This window comes from Bos grunniens, chromosome 13, assembly GCF_055505025.1.
Source record: "Bos grunniens cultivar Pamir isolate PY7600 chromosome 13, Bosgru_T2T1.0, whole genome shotgun sequence".
Lineage (NCBI taxonomy): Eukaryota > Metazoa > Chordata > Mammalia > Artiodactyla > Bovidae > Bos > Bos grunniens.
The window spans coordinates 39,805,840-39,828,489 of record NC_141177.1 but is presented as its reverse complement, the minus strand read 5'-3'; the positions used below and the strand labels follow the sequence as shown (position 1 = coordinate 39,828,489).

The 22,650-nt window shown below is 39.6% G+C and overlaps 1 protein-coding gene across 2 annotated transcripts; it reads right to left on the bottom strand.

The window, feature by feature from the left end:
• Positions 1 to 1,149: 1,149 nt before the first annotated feature.
• On the bottom strand, positions 1,150 to 21,573 carry LOC147360785 (aldo-keto reductase family 1 member C3). 2 transcript variants are annotated; one of them, XM_086331105.1, is made up of 9 exons: positions 21,459 to 21,573; positions 17,522 to 17,689; positions 11,927 to 12,043; positions 10,283 to 10,360; positions 9,742 to 9,864; positions 6,948 to 7,057; positions 5,859 to 6,024; positions 3,528 to 3,610; positions 1,150 to 1,440 (listed from the first exon to the last, which is right to left on the bottom strand). In XM_086331105.1, the coding sequence occupies exons 1-9, from the start codon at positions 21,540 to 21,542 to the stop codon at positions 1,398 to 1,400; spliced, it is 972 nt and encodes a 323-aa protein (XP_086187231.1). In that variant the 5' UTR covers positions 21,543 to 21,573; the 3' UTR covers positions 1,150 to 1,397. The 2 variants fall into 2 exon arrangements, with proteins under 2 accessions (XP_086187231.1, XP_086187232.1); XM_086331106.1 differs by lacking the exon at positions 17,522 to 17,689.
• Positions 21,574 to 22,650: the final 1,077 nt, after the last annotated feature.

Sequence of the window (22,650 nt, the reverse complement as noted above, 5' to 3'; positions counted from 1 at the left end):
GCACTGCTTTATAACGTGTGTGCATACTCAGTCACTAAATCCTGTTCAACTTTTTTCCACCCCACAGAGTGTAGCCCATCATAATCTTCTGTCCCTGGGATTTCCCAGGTGAAAATACTGGACTGAATTGCCATTTCCTTCTTCAGGGACTCTTCCCTATCCAGAGATCAAACCTGTGTCTCCTTCATTGATAGGAGGATTCTTTACCACTGAGCCACCTGAGAAGCATTATAAGAAGCTAAATATAATACTGTAAGTTTTTAGTTTATTTTCTATTGAAGTATGGTTGAATTATAATGTTTCAATTGTGAATGTACACAAAAGTGACTCAGTTATACACATCTATACATTATTTTTCATATTCTTTTCCATTATGGTTTACCATAGATAAATATCGTTCCCTGTGCTACACAGTAGGACTTTGTTGTTAATCCATTCCATATATACTAGCTTGCACTTGCTAACCATAGCCTCCCAATCCAACCCTCTCCCAACCCCTTGACCCTTGGCAACCATCAAATAACACTCTATAGCTTACAAAAAAACTTATGCTAAGTAAAAAATAAGTATACAACCTGCATATTGAAAATAATTTCAAATTATAAACAGACACACACTTTTGTATAACGGAGTCATGAAGGTATGAAATAAAATTTATATTTTATGGCAGAAATTTAAATATGAAAAATTCTTCTGTGCCCTTTGCACCCCTCTCTGCTCACTGTGGGCTGTGTGTCTGCATTATACAGGTACCGGACCTCTTCCATCAATGTGAGGACCTGCTCATCTGCATTATACATGTACCGGACCTCTTCCATCAATGTGAGGACGTGCTCAACCATAAACAGCCGCATTCTCCCAGCATCAGTAAGACAGCTTCTTAAAAGACAAATTTCTTCTTGATCTTACAAGGGGTCATATGACTCAACACGATGACACTTATATGTGTATTATGTACACTGTCAATAATATGTCTTTTCATGTAGAGCCCTCTGTCTCCAAAACTTACATCCCCCGTGCCTTGACTTCTAGAAGAAGAACAGCCATCAGAGTTTTCTGGGTTATAGTTCTCAAATTTAGCTTGAATAAAATTTTCTATTTCTTTCTTAGATTGACTGATTCATTTTCAACAAAGGAAAATGCACCAAATTTATTAAATGGGTTAACCAGGTTATCTTTATTTTCTATCTTTTCCCTTTTATTTTTCAAATTATTTTGTTAGGAAAAACTAGTACCCATATTTGAAATCTTGGTTATTTCATAAAGAGTTTTTAAAGAAAAAAATCTTTCAAAAGTTCAGGCACTTCTTTCAAACACCTCCACCAAGTATAGACACGCTCTTCGTAGCCCTAGAAGCAAGACGTTCAGGTAGAAGCCATGGTGGACAGCTCACCCAGTTAATATTCTTCAGAAAATGGATACTCAGGGTGACCAATACCCCTGAAAGAGAAGGAGGAGGATTGATTTATTAAATCTGTCTTGTTGTCATAGACAGCATTACTCTGTGGATGCAGTCAGAATGGGCTCAAACTCGAAATCTACATGTCCCTCCTTTTCCCCCAGCAAGCACACACCAGGTGTCTGCTTCATGTGCGCACTGCACCTGCATGTCCAATCCCAACATTCACGTGTAACAGTTACTCCACAATGACTTATACAATATATAAGCATACAATTTATATGGGAGCACAAGACCTAGGGCTGGCTGTGGAGGTCATTTCAGACACAGGTGGAACTTTCGGCCCTAAGTGATGAGAATAATCACAGTTAAGGAATACCTTGCTCTTTTTCATAAACATTCAATGAAAAAATGTTGAGCATACCCAAAATACAGGATGCCTCCGTTGAGTAATTACTATTAAGCTGAAGAAATACCGCATACACCTAAATAATCATACCTATAACTTGTGATTTTCTTAGTTTATATGACAACACATTATTTATTCATTAGTATTATTGCTGTTATCTTTTCTTATGGCCTGATTTTTCTTTCTAACTTGGTCCTTTTCAATTCAATTCATTAAAGAGTGCATTGAGAGCAATTCCATGTGCCAAGAGTTGTGCTGTTGACATAAACCCACAAGGATGAATATGTCTAGGAATTCACAGCATAATGAAGGAGAACACAGAACACACTTATAAGCTTTTGAGAACAGAAAAGTAACTTTCATTTAGCATTATGTCTTTTCTTAGAATCATGGTATACTTATAAACACATGCATATGTATACATAAATATCTTCTTTACAAACAAGAAGAGTTTTGAGATCTTTCATTTGAAACTAAATATTCATTTTATCGCTAATTTGTATTTGCTTCTCTCTAAACGTTTTCCAATATCTCTCTGTTTGATTAGCCCTGTTTCTCTTCAGTCCTGACATGCTCCTGCAGTAATTAGGTAGCTGGAATCCTAGGTTTGTGACTAAGTCAAAATCAAGGAGGTAGGGGCTCCCCAGGGGATAGACATCTGCTGGACAAAGGCAGCACTAGATTAAGTCTGGACTCAAGAAACTAGAGACCCAGATGATCTTACCAGGATGTGTCCTGCTAAGGACACAGCAGTCACTCTCTGGAGCATCAGTTAAGCTCATGATCTACTTGCAATTCATTTGGTGACATTACAAGGATGAGGAAATGTGTTGTAACAGGGGGGAAAGGGATGGATTTGGATGAAATGGATGGTGTCTGAGTACAAGAAATGCCCATTAGGGAGAAAACCATCAGACAGTAGGAGGAGCGGGTGGAAGCAGGCCCACTGTGACTACTCAGCAATGATGCCTGTTGGGCTTTGTGGACCCCTCTGCCAAAAAACATCAGCAATACATTTACAATTGTGTTAGGATAAACTTGGGGACTCCCAGGTGGCTCACTGTTAAAGAATCCACTTGCCAATATAGGAGATGCTGAAAATGTGGGTTTGATCCCCAAGTTGGGAAGATCTTATCCCCTAGATAAGAAAATGGCAACCCACTCCAGTATTGTTGCTGGGAAATCCCATGGACAGAGGAGCCTGGAGGGCTAGAGTTCCTGGGCCACCAGGAGTCAGACATAATTGACCATACACATACATTAGGATAAACATGAATGTAATCCAAGATGGATTATTACACAGTCCTTATTTATCATTTCCTCCTGATTCTAAAACGATTTAAAGGTGAAATATCCGTGCAGGTCCCTGAAAGAACAGTGGGCTGCAGGCACTGTGCTCTCTGCGTCTACTAGGTCTCTCAGCCCTGAGAGGAGGTACACCAGGCACAGGGATTACAGGCACAACGTAGTGAATTCACCACAATGTCAAATCTGGAGACCTTACTTATGCATTGTTCCAGGCCCCAATTACATTTCTATTAGTGGTAAATGGAGCCCTGGAGGAAACTTCTGGTCTGAGGTCTGCAGGAAGCCCTTGGTTTACTCCTATGCTGGAAATCAGGACATCCTCCCTAAAACTAAGTTTTAGGAAAGCTTATTCCTCTGCTGAGCTATATGCTAGAGAAACCAGTGTGTGTGTAATATATACAAGTCACTTACTGTTGAAAATCATAGTATCTTGTATTACGATTGAGGCCATCGATTGCTTTCATATCTTCCGGAGTCAGTTCAAAGTCAAACACCTGGAAGGAAGGAAGAATCACATTAACCTCTCCTCCAAGGAGCTGGCCTCCCCCTGGGGACTGGAGGACTTTCAGCTGGATGGAGACAAGAAGAGGGGACAGGGAAGCCGTGTCTGTCCTCAGCTTCCTGGTGAACAAGCCTGGGACCCTCTGCTGAGTTCTCACCTCTCCTTCCTACACCTTCTCCTTTTCTGTCCACCTTAAACAGATTATAGCACATCAGTCCCTTATCTTTCTAAGTGAATTATTTGAGACAGAAAATTAAAAAACAAATATCTTCTTTCAAAAACAAAGGGGCAGTTGGACAATGCCTACAAAATACCTGCATTTTACCACGCATTAAGCTGTTTTTCTTCTTCCCAACACCCCCTAAATATGATATAACTTTGAACTTAATAAGAATTGTAAGGGGGAGCCCTACCTCCAAAAACCTACCCAATAATCCTATATCAAACTTATTCATTATCTACAAGTAAATCTAACCCAAAAGGATTATGTAAAGCCTTTAAGGAAAAAAGTTATGAAATGTGCTTAAAATATTAAAGCACACCTAAATAATTAGAAATTCATCTCATAATCATAGCAAGGAAATCTCAATGTTGTAAAGAAATCAGTTTTCTCCAAAGCATTCTAGTGTTTCAATGCAACATGAACCTAAGACTTAAACATGTATTCTTTTGTGGGAGTTGGGAAAGTGATACTAAATTTACATCAAGGAACAGCTAGTGAAAAGTAGCAAAGATCTCTTTAAGGAAGGAGAATGTGCCATTCTGAAAAGCAAGACTTATTTTCCACTATAATAAGACAGTACAGAAAACTGAATTGTTAAGTAGAAGAGATGTCAGAAATTTACTTATGGACACTTAATATATGACAGAGTTGACAATGAAAATCTGTAGAAAAATATGGACCTTTAGATTTCCATTTTCTTTTCATATCTTATTAGAAAATCAGTTTCAGCTATATTACAGAATCAAATTTAAATGGAAACAGTTTTTCAGGGGACAATTTCCCTTCCCCTTGACTTGACCTGAGCTGTAACCTGCCTTGGACAGTGATATTTGCATTGGACTGTGATATTTCCCAGAAGTGGTGAGTTAGTTCTGAGTCCAGACATGAAGGGGATTTTTCCCCACTCACTGACTGGAGATCATAGCATTGTGCTGAGATGAAGACCAGGTTAGTTGACCACAGTCTAGCCAAACATGTATGAAAAACTAGATGGAAAGATGTGCAGGCTCCTCTTACAAGAGCCACATCCACTTGCTAAAGCAGAACTCCCGAGCTGCTCTGCACTGAACTGCAAATGCACGAGAGCCCAGACAAGAGGACAACAGCTGAGCTGAGTGCAGGCTGATCGTCAAACTATAGAATCAAGAGAAGCATATCTGATCTCTGCATTAAACCCTGAAACTGGGGAGAGTTTCTTGTACAGCTATGGCTAAGAGTACAATAACGATCTCAAACACACAAATCAAAAGACATCTCAGCAAAAATGGGCACGGTCTTACATAGGAACTTTGAAACAGCAAAAGCTCACGGAGATTAAATGAAGTATAAAAATGAAGCTACATTACTATTCAGGGAAATGTAAAATAAAATCATGATAATTTAGAGGTTCAAGATCACTGCTGTGATGGTGTAGAAATTGGCCCTTGAAGAGTGATTAATTAGGTTATGATGGTGGGGCCCTCATGAATGAGATTTAAACAATATCATATTCATATAAGAGACTTAGGAGAGCTCTGTTGCCCCCTCTACCAAGTTAAGATACAAGGAGAAGCCTGTGACCCGGAGGAGGGCCCTCATCTGACCACATGGGCACCCCGATCTCGGATCTCCACCTCCAGAGGTGAGACTACAAATTTCAATTGTTTCTATGCCACACAATCTGTGGTGTTTGTCAGAGCAGCCTAGATGATCTATGGGAATCACATAACACAATTTAGTCAATTGAGAACAAAGAAAATGAGATGTCATTTGCACAAGGTGACAGAATAAATGGCTGATGTAATGCTGAAACAAAAATCTCTGCTTTCTGTCCAACCTGAACCCTCTCCAGCCATGCCACCTCTCTTGTTGCCACATCAGGAGGAGAAAATCGCCAGGAACACACAACACATTCATGCATGGGGAAGAATAGGTGACTTGTCTTGACTCAAGGAAAGTCTTTAGAGACAGACAAAGAATGACCCTCGTGAAGGATATTCCTTAGGAGCCCTCTGCCCACAGCCCCACTCATCATCACCTGCATATTCTCTTTGATCCTCTTCTTGTTGAAACTCTTGGCCAGAACCACAACTCCACGTTGTACCTGGTAGCGAAGGGCAACCAGAGCTGGGGTTTGCTTGTGCTTTTTGGCAATGGCACAAAGAACCGGGTCCTCCAAGAGAACGGGGTTGTTTGAGTTCACCCTGGAAGGAAATTCAGAAATGCTGAGGAGCTGAGACTAAGTACTCAGTTTCTAAGGAGGCTTCTCAAACAGACCAAGTAGGTTCACTCTAGACCAATGCTTCTCAAAGTGTGGTCCATGGGCCAGAAGCATCAGCATCACCTAGGATCTTCCTAGAAATGCAAACTCCATGGCTTAACTGCAGACAAACTGAATCAGAAACTCAACTGTGGCACTTGGCAGTTTGCGTTTTCAAAGCTCTCCCAGGCATTTGATGCATGCTTGTGAGTACTGCCAATCTTGTAAAATTTTTTTTCTGTTTTTAGTTCTTAGTGGTTGTTTTTCTTTTATAATCACAACTCTAAAGTAAATACAAGGGAGTGAAAAGAAATTGAGATGGAGAAGACCAGGAAATTTTTAAATTTTCACTGTTCTCAAGCGTTGATAAAAATCAAGTAGTCCAAAGAGGAGAACTATTCATTTCATTGTTGTTTTCATCATGCAATACTCCTATAAATAAATGTTTACTAAAATGATTCAACTTGTTATTTTTTGATCATCATAGACCTGGGAGGTACTTAATATTATCCTGATTTTAGACATAAGGTAAGGGAAGCTTGAAAAGTTTAGTATTCGTTAGTAATGTATTCATCAGTTAATAAATAAGTGAATCATGACTTAAGTTTATGTCTTAGTTCTCAAATATGGAATTATATATAAATTTATTGCAGACTTGCATTTTAACATTTTACAACAAGATACATGAAATGTAAAAATTGGCTGGGTGATGGATGGGAAGACAAAAGAGAAGGGTTTCTCCCATCTCTCTCCTCTTCCCCTGCCAAATTAGAGTTATCTCCAGAGCACTGTTACATTAAGATTAAAATATTTCTTCAAAAACTGAGTTTTAGAGAATCTCTTTTTTGTCTTCAGTAATGTTCATACCATTCTGACAATAGTTGGGCTCCCAGAGCAGCATAAGCAACTAGGACAATATCATGTGACTTGCAGAACTCTAACAGTTTGCTCTGGTTGAGGTAAGGGTGACATTCCACCTATAGAATGGAAGATAGAAGAGTGTCAGTTTATATGAAAAGACAATATTAATATTACAAAGATTAAAAGCTTAAAAATGCTAAAGAAAAAACTGCATCACATCAAATTATAACTTAAAACATCAACCTTAAGTCATGATATATTTTTTAAATTTTATTTTATTTTTAAACTTTACAATATTGTACTGGTTTTGCCAAATATCGAAATGAATCCACCACAGGTATACATGTGTTCCCCATCCTGAACCCTCCTCCCTCCTCCCTCCCCATACCATCCCTCTGGGTCGACCCAGTGCACCAGCCCCAAGCATCCAGTATCGAGCATCGAACCTGGACTGGTGGCTCATTTCATACATGATACTATACATGTTTCAATGCCATTCTCCCAAATCTTCCCACCCTCTCCCTCTCCCACAGAGTCCATAAGACTGTTCTATACATTAGTGTCTCTTTTGCTTTCTCGTATACAGGCATGATATTTTTTTAAAAAAGAAATTTTATTGCTGTCTCCTGAAAAGATAAAAACAAAAATAATGACATTCTTGAGAAGAAGCAACTCTAGGAACCAGATTTTGGTTGCCGAACACCACTGGACACCACCAGGACACTTGCCTAATTCCAGATCAGGGACAGGAAAAGAGCTGTCAGAATCACGGACATCAAACTGTGCCAGCAGCAAGAAATTGCACAAAGACTTATGGACAAATGACTTGAGGACAAAAGAACCACTTTGATGGGGAGCCCACTGGTGACATTTGGGTAGACTTGAGCATCAGAAGGAATCACGAGTGAAAACAAGTATAGCACACAGAGTAAATAAAAATCCCTGAAGCCCTAGTGGAAAGAGGTGGAAAGAACAAAAATATTTTCCTCCGGGGATGATGATTATTACAATAAATCCTTTCTCAGAAACTGACGATTAGTGACAAGGAGTTAAGTTTTTACCCTGTCTTGTAGGGATAAGTGTGGAGGCTTCCCCGGTGGTGCTAGTTGTAAAGAACCCTCCTGCCAATGTGAGAGATGCAGGTTTGATCCCAAGGTCAGGAAGATCCCCTGGAGGAGGGCATGGCAATCCACTCCAGTATTCTTGTCTGGAGAATCCCATGGACAGAGGAGCCTGGCGGGCTACAGTCCACAGGGTTGCAAAGAGTCGGACATGACTGAGCACATGCACATGCATACTAATTAATGTCACAAAACAACGATAAATACAGTGAATCTGTCAAAAGCTTGTCTAGATATTCTGGTAACAGAATACTTTAGTGGTCATTCTCGGTGAAAAAACCTTGAGAAACGTGGCTCAATGTGACATGGGAACCGCATAAGATACAGGTCAACAAAGTGTTATAGATCTTTATTTATTAAATATAGAATACATAATAAATACATAAAATTAAATACATGTATATTTCCTGTTATAATCTTAACTCTTCTAATATCTGAAATTTTTCATAATAAACAAATATAGGCAAAATTGATGTTAGAATCACATTAATATTTTAATTTCTAAAATTGAAAAACATATATATAATTGATATATGTATATTTCTTGAATTATGTAAGCTACACTCGGCTTGCAAAGAATTCTGCTATAGGAGATTCTTTATCCTTGACTTCAAGTTGTACATTAGAGACATTATGATACATTTGAAATAAGACCATTTAACCAGGATAAAGATTACATTACATATATATCACATCTCACTTATATATGTAGATCGGTCAAACTTAGAATTAAACAGTGGAGAGATGGTCACCAGGGGATGGGAGGAAGGAGGAATCCAGATTTGCTAATCATGGGTGTGAAGTCTCAATTATACAAGATGAATACATTCTAGATCTGCTGTACAACACTGTATTTTAAACAACACTGTATTGTACTGAATACTTAAACATTTTTTATGAGATTAGATCTCATGTTAAGTTTTCTCACCACAATAAAGTAAAAATAGAACCAAAAATGTAAGAGTGCAGAAACAGACATAGACAAGTGTGCTTAACCAGTTAATTTTACGATGGACATTGATGGGAGAACCAGTCCAAGACTGAGTAAATGATCAGATGTGCTCTAAGCTAAGTAAATGTTCCTGAGTGAATATCTACAGTTAGTATCACCATAAGCCTTTAACTTAATCCATCTGACTTGACAGACCTTCATTGTCTCCAGCAAACTTTTCTGTACCGTGCTCCATGATGAAGACCAATGAATGTAGAGACACCAAGACTAAGGATTCAGGCATCTAGACCCCACACAAACATTTAACACCTATCTCAGCTGATTTTTCCCTTTGTTATTTACTTCTCATTCTGTGTTTTCATGGTCTTCCTTCTTGTACACAGTTCCCTCTGAGGAACTTTCACATCTGATTAGTGATCACCCTTTCAGCTCAGGGAAAGGCCTCCTTCCTCTAAGTTCTGGGGGACTGGTTTAAGCCCCTTCACCCCCATAACCTTCCCTCAATTCCTACACAACTTAGTGGTAAGTCCTCCACATATTTTCCACCCAGATTTTATCAAAGATACTGTTATGGATTCTATTCACACCATCCAGACAGAAGCTCTGCTCTCTGGAACCTTCTGTCCCCAAATGTCGGATAAACAGGAGGGGAGGACAGACAGACATCAGGTGCCAGGGCAAGAAGGAGGTTCTGAAGAGCAGGAGGCAGAGGAGCTGAGCTGCTCACCTGGTTGCAGACAGGCTTGTACTTGAGCCCCGGCTTGTTCAGGATCTTCTCCAGCTGCTTGTGGTTGAAGTTGGACACCCCAATGGACTTGGTCAGCCCTGCGTCCTTACACTTCTCCAGGGCCTGGGAGGGAGAGGTGGTGGACAGTCACTTGGAATGAGTGATAGATCAAGAATAAATGTTGGAAAAAATCTGCAAAAAGTGTCTCACGTCAAGAATTGACATTGATTTTAAGAAAGAAAAAAGGAGAAGAGGGTCATGACACAAGAAGAATCACCATCTCCTCATTAGAAAAATCCCAGAGAAGACATATCACAAGGAAGGAAATAGATGCCTGTCTTCACTGTCCCATATTCTCCTCCACTGTTCTTCTCTGTGAACATTTCAGCAATGATTCCTCCCCACAACCCCAGCATCCCAGCCCTTAGGTTCATAAACTGCTGAGTTTGATGGTCCACAGCCCATTCTCACAGGTGGAAGAAATGAAAGAAATTCCCCCTCTCCTGGCTCCTCCTCTGGGCTTGCTTCTCCCCAGACTCACCTCCCATGTGTGACAGAGATCCACCGAGTCAAATATCAGTTTTCCACTTTCATCTTTTGGAACAAATTTATTCCCTGGCTGGAATAGAAGCAATCATTGTAGAGCTGTTACCAAATGATTTCTCCACATTTAGCTAGGCTGCCAGGCATGTCTAGACCAGGCACTAAACCTCTATGAGATAGGTAAAGCAATATTCTAGATACCAATATTAGAAAAGTGATTTGCAAATGGAGTTATGAGCAATGTCTTCAGGAGGCAGGCGCCCACTAATCTCTTACACCTAATATATGTTTTAATGAATATAATTTTCATACATTGTAATGGGGACTATCAGTGACTTATGTGAATTTTTTTTCTGCCCCTTATACTTTACTCTTGCAAAATGCCTCTCTTGTCCTGGGAATGGCAGTAAGTTACATGGCTTTATTTCCAGATTAAAGATTGCATACTTGACCTGGGCTAGATAATCAGACTTTCTTTTCCCTCTGAGCATCTGATGCGCTAGGACAGACACATGAACCAGCAAGACTTTGTTTAGGTGGATACGGAATGTTGAAGATCCAGACATGCTCTTAAATTTCACGAGTATGAACCTTGAGTTCCCCCAAGGCTATATTTGCCACCAATGGAACATGTTCAGTAAAAATAAAGCAAATGTTCATGTTCAGTAAAAATAAAGAGTAATGACAGGATAAGGGATTTTTTAAAAAGGGTTACATTACTGAAGAGTATTGCAAATCCTTAAATCTGTCCATGGCTAGGATATACATAGTCAAATAGACTCTTCTGCATAGGATGGCTTGAGTAGATTTCTGTAACTTAAAATCAAGAGTTCTACGTAATACATTTGTTGTTGCTGTTGTTTTGTTTTTGGCTACAGCTTGCTGGATCTTAGTTCCCAGAACAGGATTGAACTCCTTCCCTCAACTTAACTTGCCTCAGCAGTGAATGCATGGAATCCTAACCACTGGACTGCCAGGAAATTCCCCTTGTGGTTCTTTTTTTTTTAAATCTCAGTTTTATTTATTTATTTATTTTTTTACTTTACAATATTGTATTGGTTTTGCCATACATTGACATGAATCTGCCATGGGTGTACATGTGCAGTTCTTAATGGCTAAGTGCATTCTATAATCCTCATTGTGAAGTCAGGCAACAGTGTAGGCAATGTCTCTCAAGTCCCTCTAAAGGTTGGGAGGTTTAGACCCACCCAGAGGGAGCACCACCAAATCTGCTCCTCTTGAAAGAGTGAAAGGGGGAACAACTCAGACTGTGCAAGTGTGAGGCAGTGTCATTGCTCACCACTCTGTACCAAACTGTGTTCATAAAATCCCCAAGAGATTCAGAAGTCATAATCAGGGCTGTGTGCTAAAAATGCCCATTTATATTTTACCAAGTTTTTGAGCAAAGCATATGAGATTATTGTTGAATGCCTTTCTCTGGGAGGCATGTAACAGAACTAAGGATTCAAGGAAGCCCAGTAAAAAGATAATCAGAAATGATTATTTGGGGGATTCTACTCTAGTGTAATCATCTCTTCAACCTACTAAGAAAGTCTTAAGTCAACCATCCATTCAAGTTTATAAGCACTCTGAGGCAAGAAAAAAAAATACATATGATTGAATACAAAAGCAGATTGCTAACCTTCAGAGACACTGGAGAATGAATAATATAGAGATCGACATAGTCCAGTTGAAGATTTTGCAATGACTTTTCCAAGGCTGGTCGGACCAACTCTGGTTGAAGGGAATTGCACCAAAGCTGCAGAGGTTAAAAAAAGGAAGTTGTATGAAATGAACACTGTAGCTAATTTTGTCTGACTCATTTCACTCAATAATTAGACATTTTCTATTTGTTAGAAATGGATGACCACTTTAAAAAAAATGCCCCTTTTCTTCTGGAGTTCAATTTTAAGTCTAATCTACCCATGTAAACTACATTGTTTGAATTTATCATCACTTCACTATTCACAAAAGAATGAAATGAATTGAAATATAAATAACCTTATCAAATAATTACCAAGCCCATCATCTGAATTATGTTTGAAAGAGTGTCAGAGGACACACAGTCTAATTTGATCAAACAGTCAATTTTCTCAGAATTAATTAGCATTACATAATCTAGGGGACCTAACAAAAGCAGAAAATAGTAAGAAAAGGTGGCAAGAATACACAGAAGAACTGTATAAAAAAGATCTTCACGACCAAGATAATCACAATAGTGTGATAACTCACCTAGAGACAGACATCCTGGAATGTGAAGTCAAGTGGGCCTTAGAAAGCATCACTACGAACAAAGCTAGTGGAGGGGATGGAATTCTAGTTGAGCTATTTCAAATCCTGAGATGATGCTGTGAAAGTGCTTCACTCAATATGCCAGCAAATCTGGAAAACTCAGCAGTGGCCACAGGACTGGAAAAGGTCCGTTTCCAATCGCAAAGAAAGGCAATGCCAAAGAATGCTCAAACTACCGCACAATTGCACTCATCTCACATGCTGGTAAAGTAATGCTCAAAATTCTCCAAGCCAGGCTTCAGCAATACATGAACTGTGAACTTCCAGATGTTCAGCTGGTTTTAGAAAAGGCAGAGGAACCAGAGATCAAATTGCCACCTTCCGCTGGATCATGGAAAAAACAAGAGAGTTCCAGAAAAACATCTATTTCTGCTTTATGGGCGATGCCAAAGCCTTTGAATTGTGTGGATCACAGTAAACCAAGTAAAGTTCTGAAAGAGATGGGAATACCAGACCACCTCACCTGCCTCTTGAGAAACCTGTATGCAGGTCAGGAAGAAATAGTTAGAACTGGACATGGAACAACAGACTGGTTCCAAATAGGAAAAGGAGTACGTCAAGGCTGTATATTGTCACCCTGCTTATTTAACTTCTATGCAGAGTACATCATGAGAAATGCTGGGCTGGAAGGAGCACAAGCTGGAATCAAGATTGCCAGGAGAAATATCAATAACCTCAGATATGCAGATGACACCACCCTTATGGCAGAAAGTGAAGAGGAACTAAAAAGCCTTTTGATGAAAGTGAAAGAGGAGAGTGAAAAAGTGGGCTTAAAGCTCAACATTCAGAAAACTAAGATCATGGCATCTTGTCCCATCACTTCATGGGAAATAGATGGGGAAACAGTGGAAACAGTGTCAGACTTTATTTTTGGGGGCTCCAAAATCACTGCAGATGGTGATTGCAGCCATGAAATTAAAAGATGCTTACTCCTTGGAAGAAAGTTATGACCAATCTAGATAGTATATTCAAAAGCAGAGACATTACTTTGCCAACAAAGGTCGGTCTAGTCAAGGCTGTGGTTTTTCCAGTGGTCATGTATGGATGTGAGTGTTGGACTGTGAAGAAAGCTGAGCGCTGAAGAATTGATGCTTTTGAACTGTGATGTTGGAGAAGACTCTTGAGAGTCCCTTGGACTGCAAGGAGATCCAACCAGTCCATTCTAAAGGAGATCAGTCCTGGGTGTTCTTTGGAAGGAATGATGCTAAAGCTGAAACTCCAGTACTTTGGCCACCTCATGTGAAGAGTTGACTCATTGGAAAGACTCTGACACTGGGAGGGATTGGGGGCAGGAGAAGAAGGGGATGACCGAGGATGAGATGGCTGGATGGCATCACCGACTTGATGCACATGAGTTTGAGTGAACTCTCGGAGTTGGTGATGGACAGGGAGGCCTGGCGAGCTGCAATTCATGGGGTCACAAAGAGTTGGACACGACTGAGTGACTGAACTGAACTGAACCTAACCGAACCTAGGGGAAGGTGCTTTGAACATATTAACATGTGCAGAACATAATTCTACACACTTTGGCTAGATCTTCTGTAATATACAAAGTGACGCCCTAATGCTCTCTTACTGATACAGCTGAGATGTGAGAGTCAGAATGTGAAGAAATTTGGGAAGTCTCCCAGATGATAAGGAAACTATAATCTAATCATACTTCTTTCTGTTTGATATATTCAGTTCAGTCGCTCAGTCATGTCTGACTCTTTGTGACCCCATGAATTGCAGCACACCAGGCCTCCCTGTCCATCACCAACACCCAGAGTTCACTCAAACTAATGTCCAACAAGTCGGCAATGCCATCCAGCCATCTCATCCTCTGTCATCCCCTTCTCCTCCTGCCCCCAGTCCCTCCCAGCATCAGAGTCTTTTCCAATGAGTCAACTCTTCGCATGAGGTGGCCAAAGGATTAGAGTTTCAGCTTTAGCATCAATCCGTCCAAAGAACACCGTGGCAGATTCATGTCGATGTATGGCAAAATCAATACAATATTGTAAAGTAATTATCCTCCAATTAAAATAAATACATTTATATTTTTAAAAATTAAAAAAAAAACTTAAAATAACTCTAGTGGTAATAGTTTTCATAAAATTCAAATTCACTAGGATATGAAACCAATTGTAACTTTAAGATTCGCTGTTAAAACTAGTAAAAAGTTACTCTAAATTAAATCAATGAAAGACAACAACAACAAAAAAGAACACCCAGGACTGATCTCCTTTAGAATGGACTGGTTGGATCTCCTTGCAGTCCAAGGGACTCTCAAGAGTCTTCTCCAACACCACAGTTCAAAAGCATCAATTCTTCGGTGCTCAGCTTTCTTCACAGTCCAACACTCACATCCATACATGACCACTGGAAAAACCATACCCTTGATTAGATGGACCTTTGTTGGCAAAGTAATGTCCCTGCTTTTGAATATACTATCTAGATTGGTCATAACTTTCCTTCCAAGGAGTAAGCATCTTTTAATTTCATGGCTGCAATCACCATCTGCAGTGATTTTGGAGCCCCCAAAAATAAAGTCTGACACTGTTTCCACTGTTTCCCCATCTATTTCCCATGAAGTGATGGGACAAGATGCCATGATCTTAGTTTTCTGAATGTTGAGCTTTAAGCCCACTTTTTCACTCTCCTCTTTCACTTTCATCAAAAGGCTTTTTAGTTCCTCTTCACTTTCTGCCATAAGGGTGGTGTCATCTGCATATCTGAGGTTATTGATATTTCTCCTGGCAATCTTGATTCCAGCTTGTGCTCCTTCCAGCCCAGCATTTCTCATGATGTACTCTGCATAGAAGTTAAATAAGCAGGGTGACAATATACAGCCTTGATGTACTCCTTTTCCTATTTGGAACCAGTCTGTTGTTCCATGTCCAGTTCTAACTGTTGCTTCCTGACCTGCATACAGGTTTCTGCATACAGGCAGGTGAGGTGGTCTGGTATTCCCATCTCTTTGAGAACTTTCCACAGTTTATTGTGATCCACACAGTCAAAGGCTTTGGCATAGTCAATAAAGCAGAAATAGATGTTTTTCTGGAACTCTCTTGTTTTTTCCATGATCCAGCAGATGTTGGCAATTTGATCTCTGGTTCCTCTGCCTTTTCTAAAACCAGCTGAACATCTAGAAGTTCACAGTTCACATATTGCTGAAGCCTGGCTTGGAGAATTTTGAGCATTACTTTACTAGCGTGTGAGATGAGTGCAATTGTGCGGTAGTTTGAGCATTCTTTGGCATTGCCTTTCTTTGCGATTGGAATGAAAACGGACCTTTTCCAGTCCTGTGGCCACTGCTGAGTTTTCCAAATTTGCTGGCATATTGAGTGAAGCACTTTCACAGCATCATCTCAGGATTTGAAATAGCTCAACTGGAATTCCATCCCCTCCACTAGCTTTGTTTGTAGTGATGCTTTCTAAGGCCCACTTGACTTCACATTCCAGGATGTCTGTCTCTAGGTGAGTTATCACACTATTGTGATTATCTTGGTCGTGAAGATCTTTTTTATACAGTTCTTCTGTGTATTCTTGCCACCTTTCCTTAATATCTTCTGCTTCTGTTTGGTCCATGCCATTTCTGTCCTTTATCGAGCCCATCTTTGCATGAAATGTTCCCTTGGTATCCCTAATTTTCTTGAAGAGATCTCTAGTCTTCCCATTCTGTTGTTTTCGTCTATTTCTTTGTGTTAATCACTGAGGAAGTCTTTCTTATCTCTACTTGCTATTCTTTGGAACTCTGCATTCAGATGCTTATATATTTCCTTTTCTCCTTTGCTTTTTGCTTCTCTTCTTTTCACAGCTATTATTTGTAAGGCCTCCTCAGACAGCCATTTTGCTTTTTTGCATTTCTTTTCCATGTGGATGGTCTTGATCCCTGTCTGCTGTACAATGTCATGAACCTCTGTCCATAATTCATCAGGCACTCTATCTATCAGATCTAGTCTCTTAAATCTATTTCTCACTTCCACTGTATAATCATATGCGATCTGATTTAGGTCATACCTGAATGGTCTATTGGTTTTCCCTACTTTCTTCAATTTAAGTCTGAATTTGGCAGTAAGGAGTTAATGATCTGAGCCATAGTCAGCTCCAGATCTTGTTTCTGCTGACTGTATAGAGCTTCTCCATCTTGGCTGCAAAGAATATAATCAATATGATTTCCGTGTTGACTATCTGGTGATGTCCATGTGTAGAGTCTTCTCTTGTGTTGTTGAAAGTGGGTGTTTGCTATGACCAGTGTGTTCTCTTGGCAAAACTCTATTAACCTTTGCCCTGCTTCATTCTGTATTCCAAGGCCAAGTTAGTCTGTTACCCCAGGTGTTTCTTGACTTCCTACTTTTGCATTCCAGTCCCCTATAATGAAAAGGACATCTTTTTTTGTGTGTGTTAGTTCTAAAAGTTCTTGTAAGTCTTCATGGAACTGTTCAACTTCAGCTTCTTCAGCGTTACTGGTTGGGGCACAGGCTTGGATTACTGTGATACTGAATGGTTTGCCTTGGAAAAGAACAGAGATCATTCTGTCGTTTTTGAGATTGCATCCAAGTACTGCATTTCAGACTCTTTTGTTGACCATGATGGCTACTGCATTTCTTCTAAGGGATTCCTGCCCACAGTAGTAGATATAATGGTCATCTGAGTTAAATTCACCCATTCCAGTGAATGGGTTTGATTCATTAGCCCATACTAAATCACACTGCTCTGTTACGTTCAGAGAAGTAAAGTGACTTTAAATTAAAATTAAAATTTGAACACAGCAATGATGAAATAGTTATAATCACTCTCTCTTTTGGGAGGGGGAAGAGAAGAGGATACTAGATTTAAGATGTAAATATGTGCAAAAAAATCTGTACCAATAGACAACATTCACCTAACTATGGATCCTATTACCTAATTGTCACCTTCACACAATCACTTGCACATATGTGCACACACACACCACACACAGCACCTTTGAAGTGTAGAATATGTCTTCTCTCTTCACAGTGCCATCTGCAATCTTGCTTCGAATGGCCTGGCCAACCTGCTCCTCATTTTGATACAAATGAGCACTGTCCACATGGCGGAACCCAACCTCTATAGCAAATTTGGTGGCCTCCAGGGCTTCACTCTTAGGAACCTACATGAGTAACAAAGGTAGAAATTGAATATCCACATGATTAAGAGATTGCTAAGGCACGAGACTGATCATCCCAAGAACCAACTTTTCTTCATGCATTTGGTTCATTCTGCAAGTGTGTGGTGATAAACCCATGCCAGTTTCCCTGAATATTCCTGGTCAGTGATTAAATGGACACCCAGGAACCCTTCGATTCCAGGTGACCAGTGGTTGATCACAGGCATCAGAGGACCCAAGCTGCCTCCAGTTTCAGTGATTTGCTGATACAATCCAATGGACTCAAAATAAAGTTGTAATCATGTATACAAATTATACTGTGAGATGTCTGAGGAAAAATCAACTAAAGTATGAGGGCATGGTAAAAGCATCAAAGGGCTTCCCTTGTGGCTCAGCTGGTAAAGATCCGCCTGCAATGTGGGAGACCTGGGTTCGATCCCTGGGTTGGGAAGATCTCCTAGAGAAGGGGAATGCTACCCACTCCAGTATTCTGGCCTAGAGAACTCCATAGTACATGTCCATGAGGTCACAAAGAGTCAAACACAACTGAGAGACTTTCACTTAAATTCACTTGAAAAGCATCAAGAAACCAGGTGAAAGCTTTTGAGACCTCAGTATACAGGTGAAGCCACACAGAATACATCTAAAACTATCTATTCAGGTTTAAAAAGTGATGTTCTCATATAGCTATCCATTGTAAATGATTACCACAATTAAGCTACCGGAAGATCCATAACCTCACATAGGTTACTTTTGTGTGTGGTGAGAACATTTAAGATTTATTATTATTAACTATAGTCACCATGCTCTACATCAAGTCTCTGGCCTTATGTATCTTATAACTGAAGGTCTGTAGCTTTGATCAACATCTTTCCATTCTTCAGAACCTTGTCCTCAGTTTCTGAGCACTATGTCTCTGCTCTCTGCTTCTTCTTCTTCTTCTTTTTTTTTTTTTTCTTGAACTGTGCATTTATTTCAAGTTTAAGATTTTCTTTTATACTTTTACAAAAGCATTAGGTCAGAGGTTTGACATTTTCAGTTCCCCCTCACCCAGATTTATTATCTCCATAAATCATTGTTGCCCTTCAAACAGAGTTCCTGCTTCAGCGATTCTCTCTCTGAATCAGCTTTACCATCTATTATCTACTTCCTCTTATGTGTCCTATAGTTAACTTGTGATTACCTTGTAACTCATGCTACATTCCTTAGTTTATTTCTTATCTTTCTAAATCCTGTTTGCCCCTAACATCCTGAGCTCACTATCTCTTAAAAAGGCTTCTAGCTATAGTATCTCTAAAATTCCTAACCTCTATAAGCTATAGTAAAATATACTAACATTACATTAAAACATTCCTTAAATCTTTAACTTCTAACCATTTTAATTATTTCTAAGCCCTAAATTCAGTAAACTCCTTTGCCATAAACATTTTCCTCACAAATAGGCTTAAGATAGCAATCCCTCCCATGGCCTCAAGCTGCGGCCTATGTGCTCATCCTGGAACACTCTTTTGTAAAAGTCCTTAGACAAATGTCAATGATTAACTTCATGAATTATTCTCTGAGCACAGCTGCAGAAGGCTTTGTGCCTTCTCATGCTCCTCTCAAGAACAATAAGCATTTTAATATTCATTTTCAGTCAACTCAGCCGAGGAGAGGAAAAAACAAGTCAGAATCACAAGGTCTAACTCCTTCACCCCGGGTCCGTACCTGTGGGACAAAGAGAGGGGGTTGGGGCCTCTCTTTTTTTTGTCAGTAATGCCTAACATGGCTCCCGACATCTCCCCCTTTTTTATTTTTTAGAGCATAGGTATGACACTCAGTAGATAGAGCAGAAACACTTTGGTTGAGTATTCTGAAAAGGCACGGGGCTATTACACAAATCAGAACTAACAGGCATAAGCACATGGCCGTATTAATCATTATTGTAGAAAAGGATCCATGGGAAAGATACCCCTCCATATTTTCAAAGAGGGAATTAGAAAGCCATTGAGAAGAAAAGTCAAACTCCACCTGCTTCATATTCTGAATATCCTGATGTAACTTAGAAATATCAATACTAAAATCTGAATGATTCCAGGTGCCTAAAATATGATCCCTAATGCGTTGCCAAAAGTGCATGGACTCATTCACTTGTAGAGGGGTAACGAACATCCATTTAAATTCAGCATGGCACCTTAGAGACAATTTAATTTTTAAGTTTGTAATTTCTTGCCCCATAAGCAGAATTGCTTCTTCTAAAGCATTGACCTTATTTTCTATTTTCTTATCTATAATTTCCTGCGTAGTAAGAGCTACGGAGACATTTTTGAACAGATGATCGACAAATGAGGCAGTATGCACTTCTTTTGACAGGGCAACAACAGAAACCATAACTGATGCAATTATGGCAATCAAGGCAGTTATTCCCACAACCAGAGCTCCAACGAATCTCTTAGGTCAAGAAATTAAGCTATTAAATTCATATAAAACTTTTAATGCATAATCATCAAACCACTGTCCCTCTAATTTTACAGGAACCATCAAATACGGTGGTTGCTTTACAATCATCATAGCCTTATAATTACTATAATCATTTCCATAAACATAATTTGATATAAAACAATTCACACATTTGACGCTCTCTGCTTCTATGAGTCAATTTTTTTAGATTCCACCTATAAAAAGATCATGAAATATTTGTTCTCTATGCCTGGCTTATTTCATTTAATGTTCTCCAGGTTCATCTGTGTGGTTGCAAATGGTGAGATTAACTTTCCTTTTGAGGTTGACTAATATTGCATTTATGTTTCTATAATTCAGAATCTTTTACTTTCAAGGAAGTAGATGCTTGGTCTAACTTTCCTCTGTTGGGTCTCAGTCATGGTTTTCCTTAAGATCACTTGCCTTATGGGATGTATTAAGGAATGAACAAATGAACCTCAGTAATAACCTGGACCCTTCCCTTTCCTCATCACACTTTGCACTACAGGTAAACAAGCCCTATCTTCTATCTGAAAAATGTCTCTGAATATTGTCTTCTGTTTTATAAATTAGAAAAGTGAGACTCAAAGTTTCAGGACCAGTCCCTTGTCACAATTACATGCTCTAAAGACAAGATGGACAGCAAACTTTCTGGCATCAGGTCTAGAGATGTGTCCATTAGCACCTCTTATGCCTGAGTATTGCAGACTATAATAAAAAGAAACTGAATTCCCAAGAATTCAAAGTTGGATATAAGACAATAGCTTATCCCTTCAAATGATACTAAAACTTCCATTAGAAGTTTCCAAGCAGAAACAGAAGTACAAGGCAAAACACAGCTAGTGTGTCTTGCCTGGCATGGAGCAGGCACCTCACAGTAGAAAAGCAATTCTTCCCATTAGTTTTCAGTCACCTCATCTTCAGGAAATTTTTTCTCAAATACTTCTCTGGGTCATGTCTTTTTGGAAAGAAGAAAGAGTTCTTTAATTAATGAAATATACCGAGAAACCTGGCCATTGCAATCTCCCTCAAAGCAAAGTAGCTGACAGTCAGTGTCCCTGACAGCCTCACCTCTTCTGATAAGCTGGGAAAGAGACAGAAACTGGAGGGGAATCCAGAGTAATCTGCAGGTGAGCACAGTCTCAGACCCTGATACAGAGTGGAGACTGGATGTTCTCTCCCGGTTAGTGAAACCATGTGATCCTCCCAGGGTCACACTGGAGCTCAGTGCTTGACAACTCAAGTCCCCTTCTACTCATGTCACATCCACTACTATTTATATTATATCTCAACCCCAAACCTCTACTCTTACCTCCTCAGGTGCATAGGTTCCAAATCCCAGGACAGGAATGAAGTGGCCATCATTAAGCTTCACCCTCTGGCTTTTGGGATCCATTGTTTGTTGCTCCTCTGAGTAAGCAGACTCTGATTTTTCTCTTCTGCCTTCAGAGGTTATAAATAACAGGAAGTTAACATGCCAGCTGCACTGTCCAGTGTCAGCAGATACATTGTAGGAGGAGGAGCATGGTTAAACCAATACCTTTGGAGGTAAAAGATTGAAGTCAGTTAACTTGTTTGATGTTTTTTTTTTCTTATCAGTATAACCTTACATATCATATAATGATGAGGTGGGCTAACCATTATTGACCATATGTTACATGGAAACTTCCACATAACAATCATTTCATTTTTCTGATTATGAAGCCCAATCTTGATCCAACATCAACTGAAACAATTATCTTATAGTATTAACACCCACACATATACAAATCACACAGTTTAAAAGTGTTTAATATTAATAAGCATGTTTCAAAATGTAATCCCTTAATAAAGAATCAAAACATCAAATGAAAAGAAATTTGCCTTTTTGTATTTCCCTCCAGCAAATTATTTTTCTTTACAGACCTGAGAAGGGTGAAACCCTGAAAAGGATACTAAAGGCAGGCATTTTGGCAAAGTGCTTAGTGATGTGTGCTGTGCTTAGTTGCTCAGTCATCTCTGACACTTTGCCACCCCATGGACTGTAGTTTGCCAGGCTCCTCTGTCCATGGGATTCTCCAGGCAAGAATACAGGAGTGGGTTGCCATTCCCTTCTCCAGAGGATCTGCCTGACCCAGGGATCAAACCAGGGTCTCCTGCATTGCAGGCAGATTCTCTACTGTATGAGTTACAAGGAAGTCCCCTTCAGGGAAGGCTATGTACTATATATCTATATCTATATCTATATCTATATCTATATCTATATCTATATGTAGGGCCATGGACAAAGGATTAAGGGTGGAGACATAGACAAAACCATGTATTAATAAAACCCTGGGTAGAACTGGGGTGTGGTTTTGGGGAAGTCAAGGCTATGGTTTTTCCTGTGGTCATGTATGGATGTGAGAGTTGGACTGTGAAGAAGGCTGAGTGCTGAAGAATTGATGCTTTTGGACTGTGGTGTTGGATAAGACTCTTGAGAGTCCCTTGGACTGCAAGGAGATTCAACCAGTCCATTCTGAAGG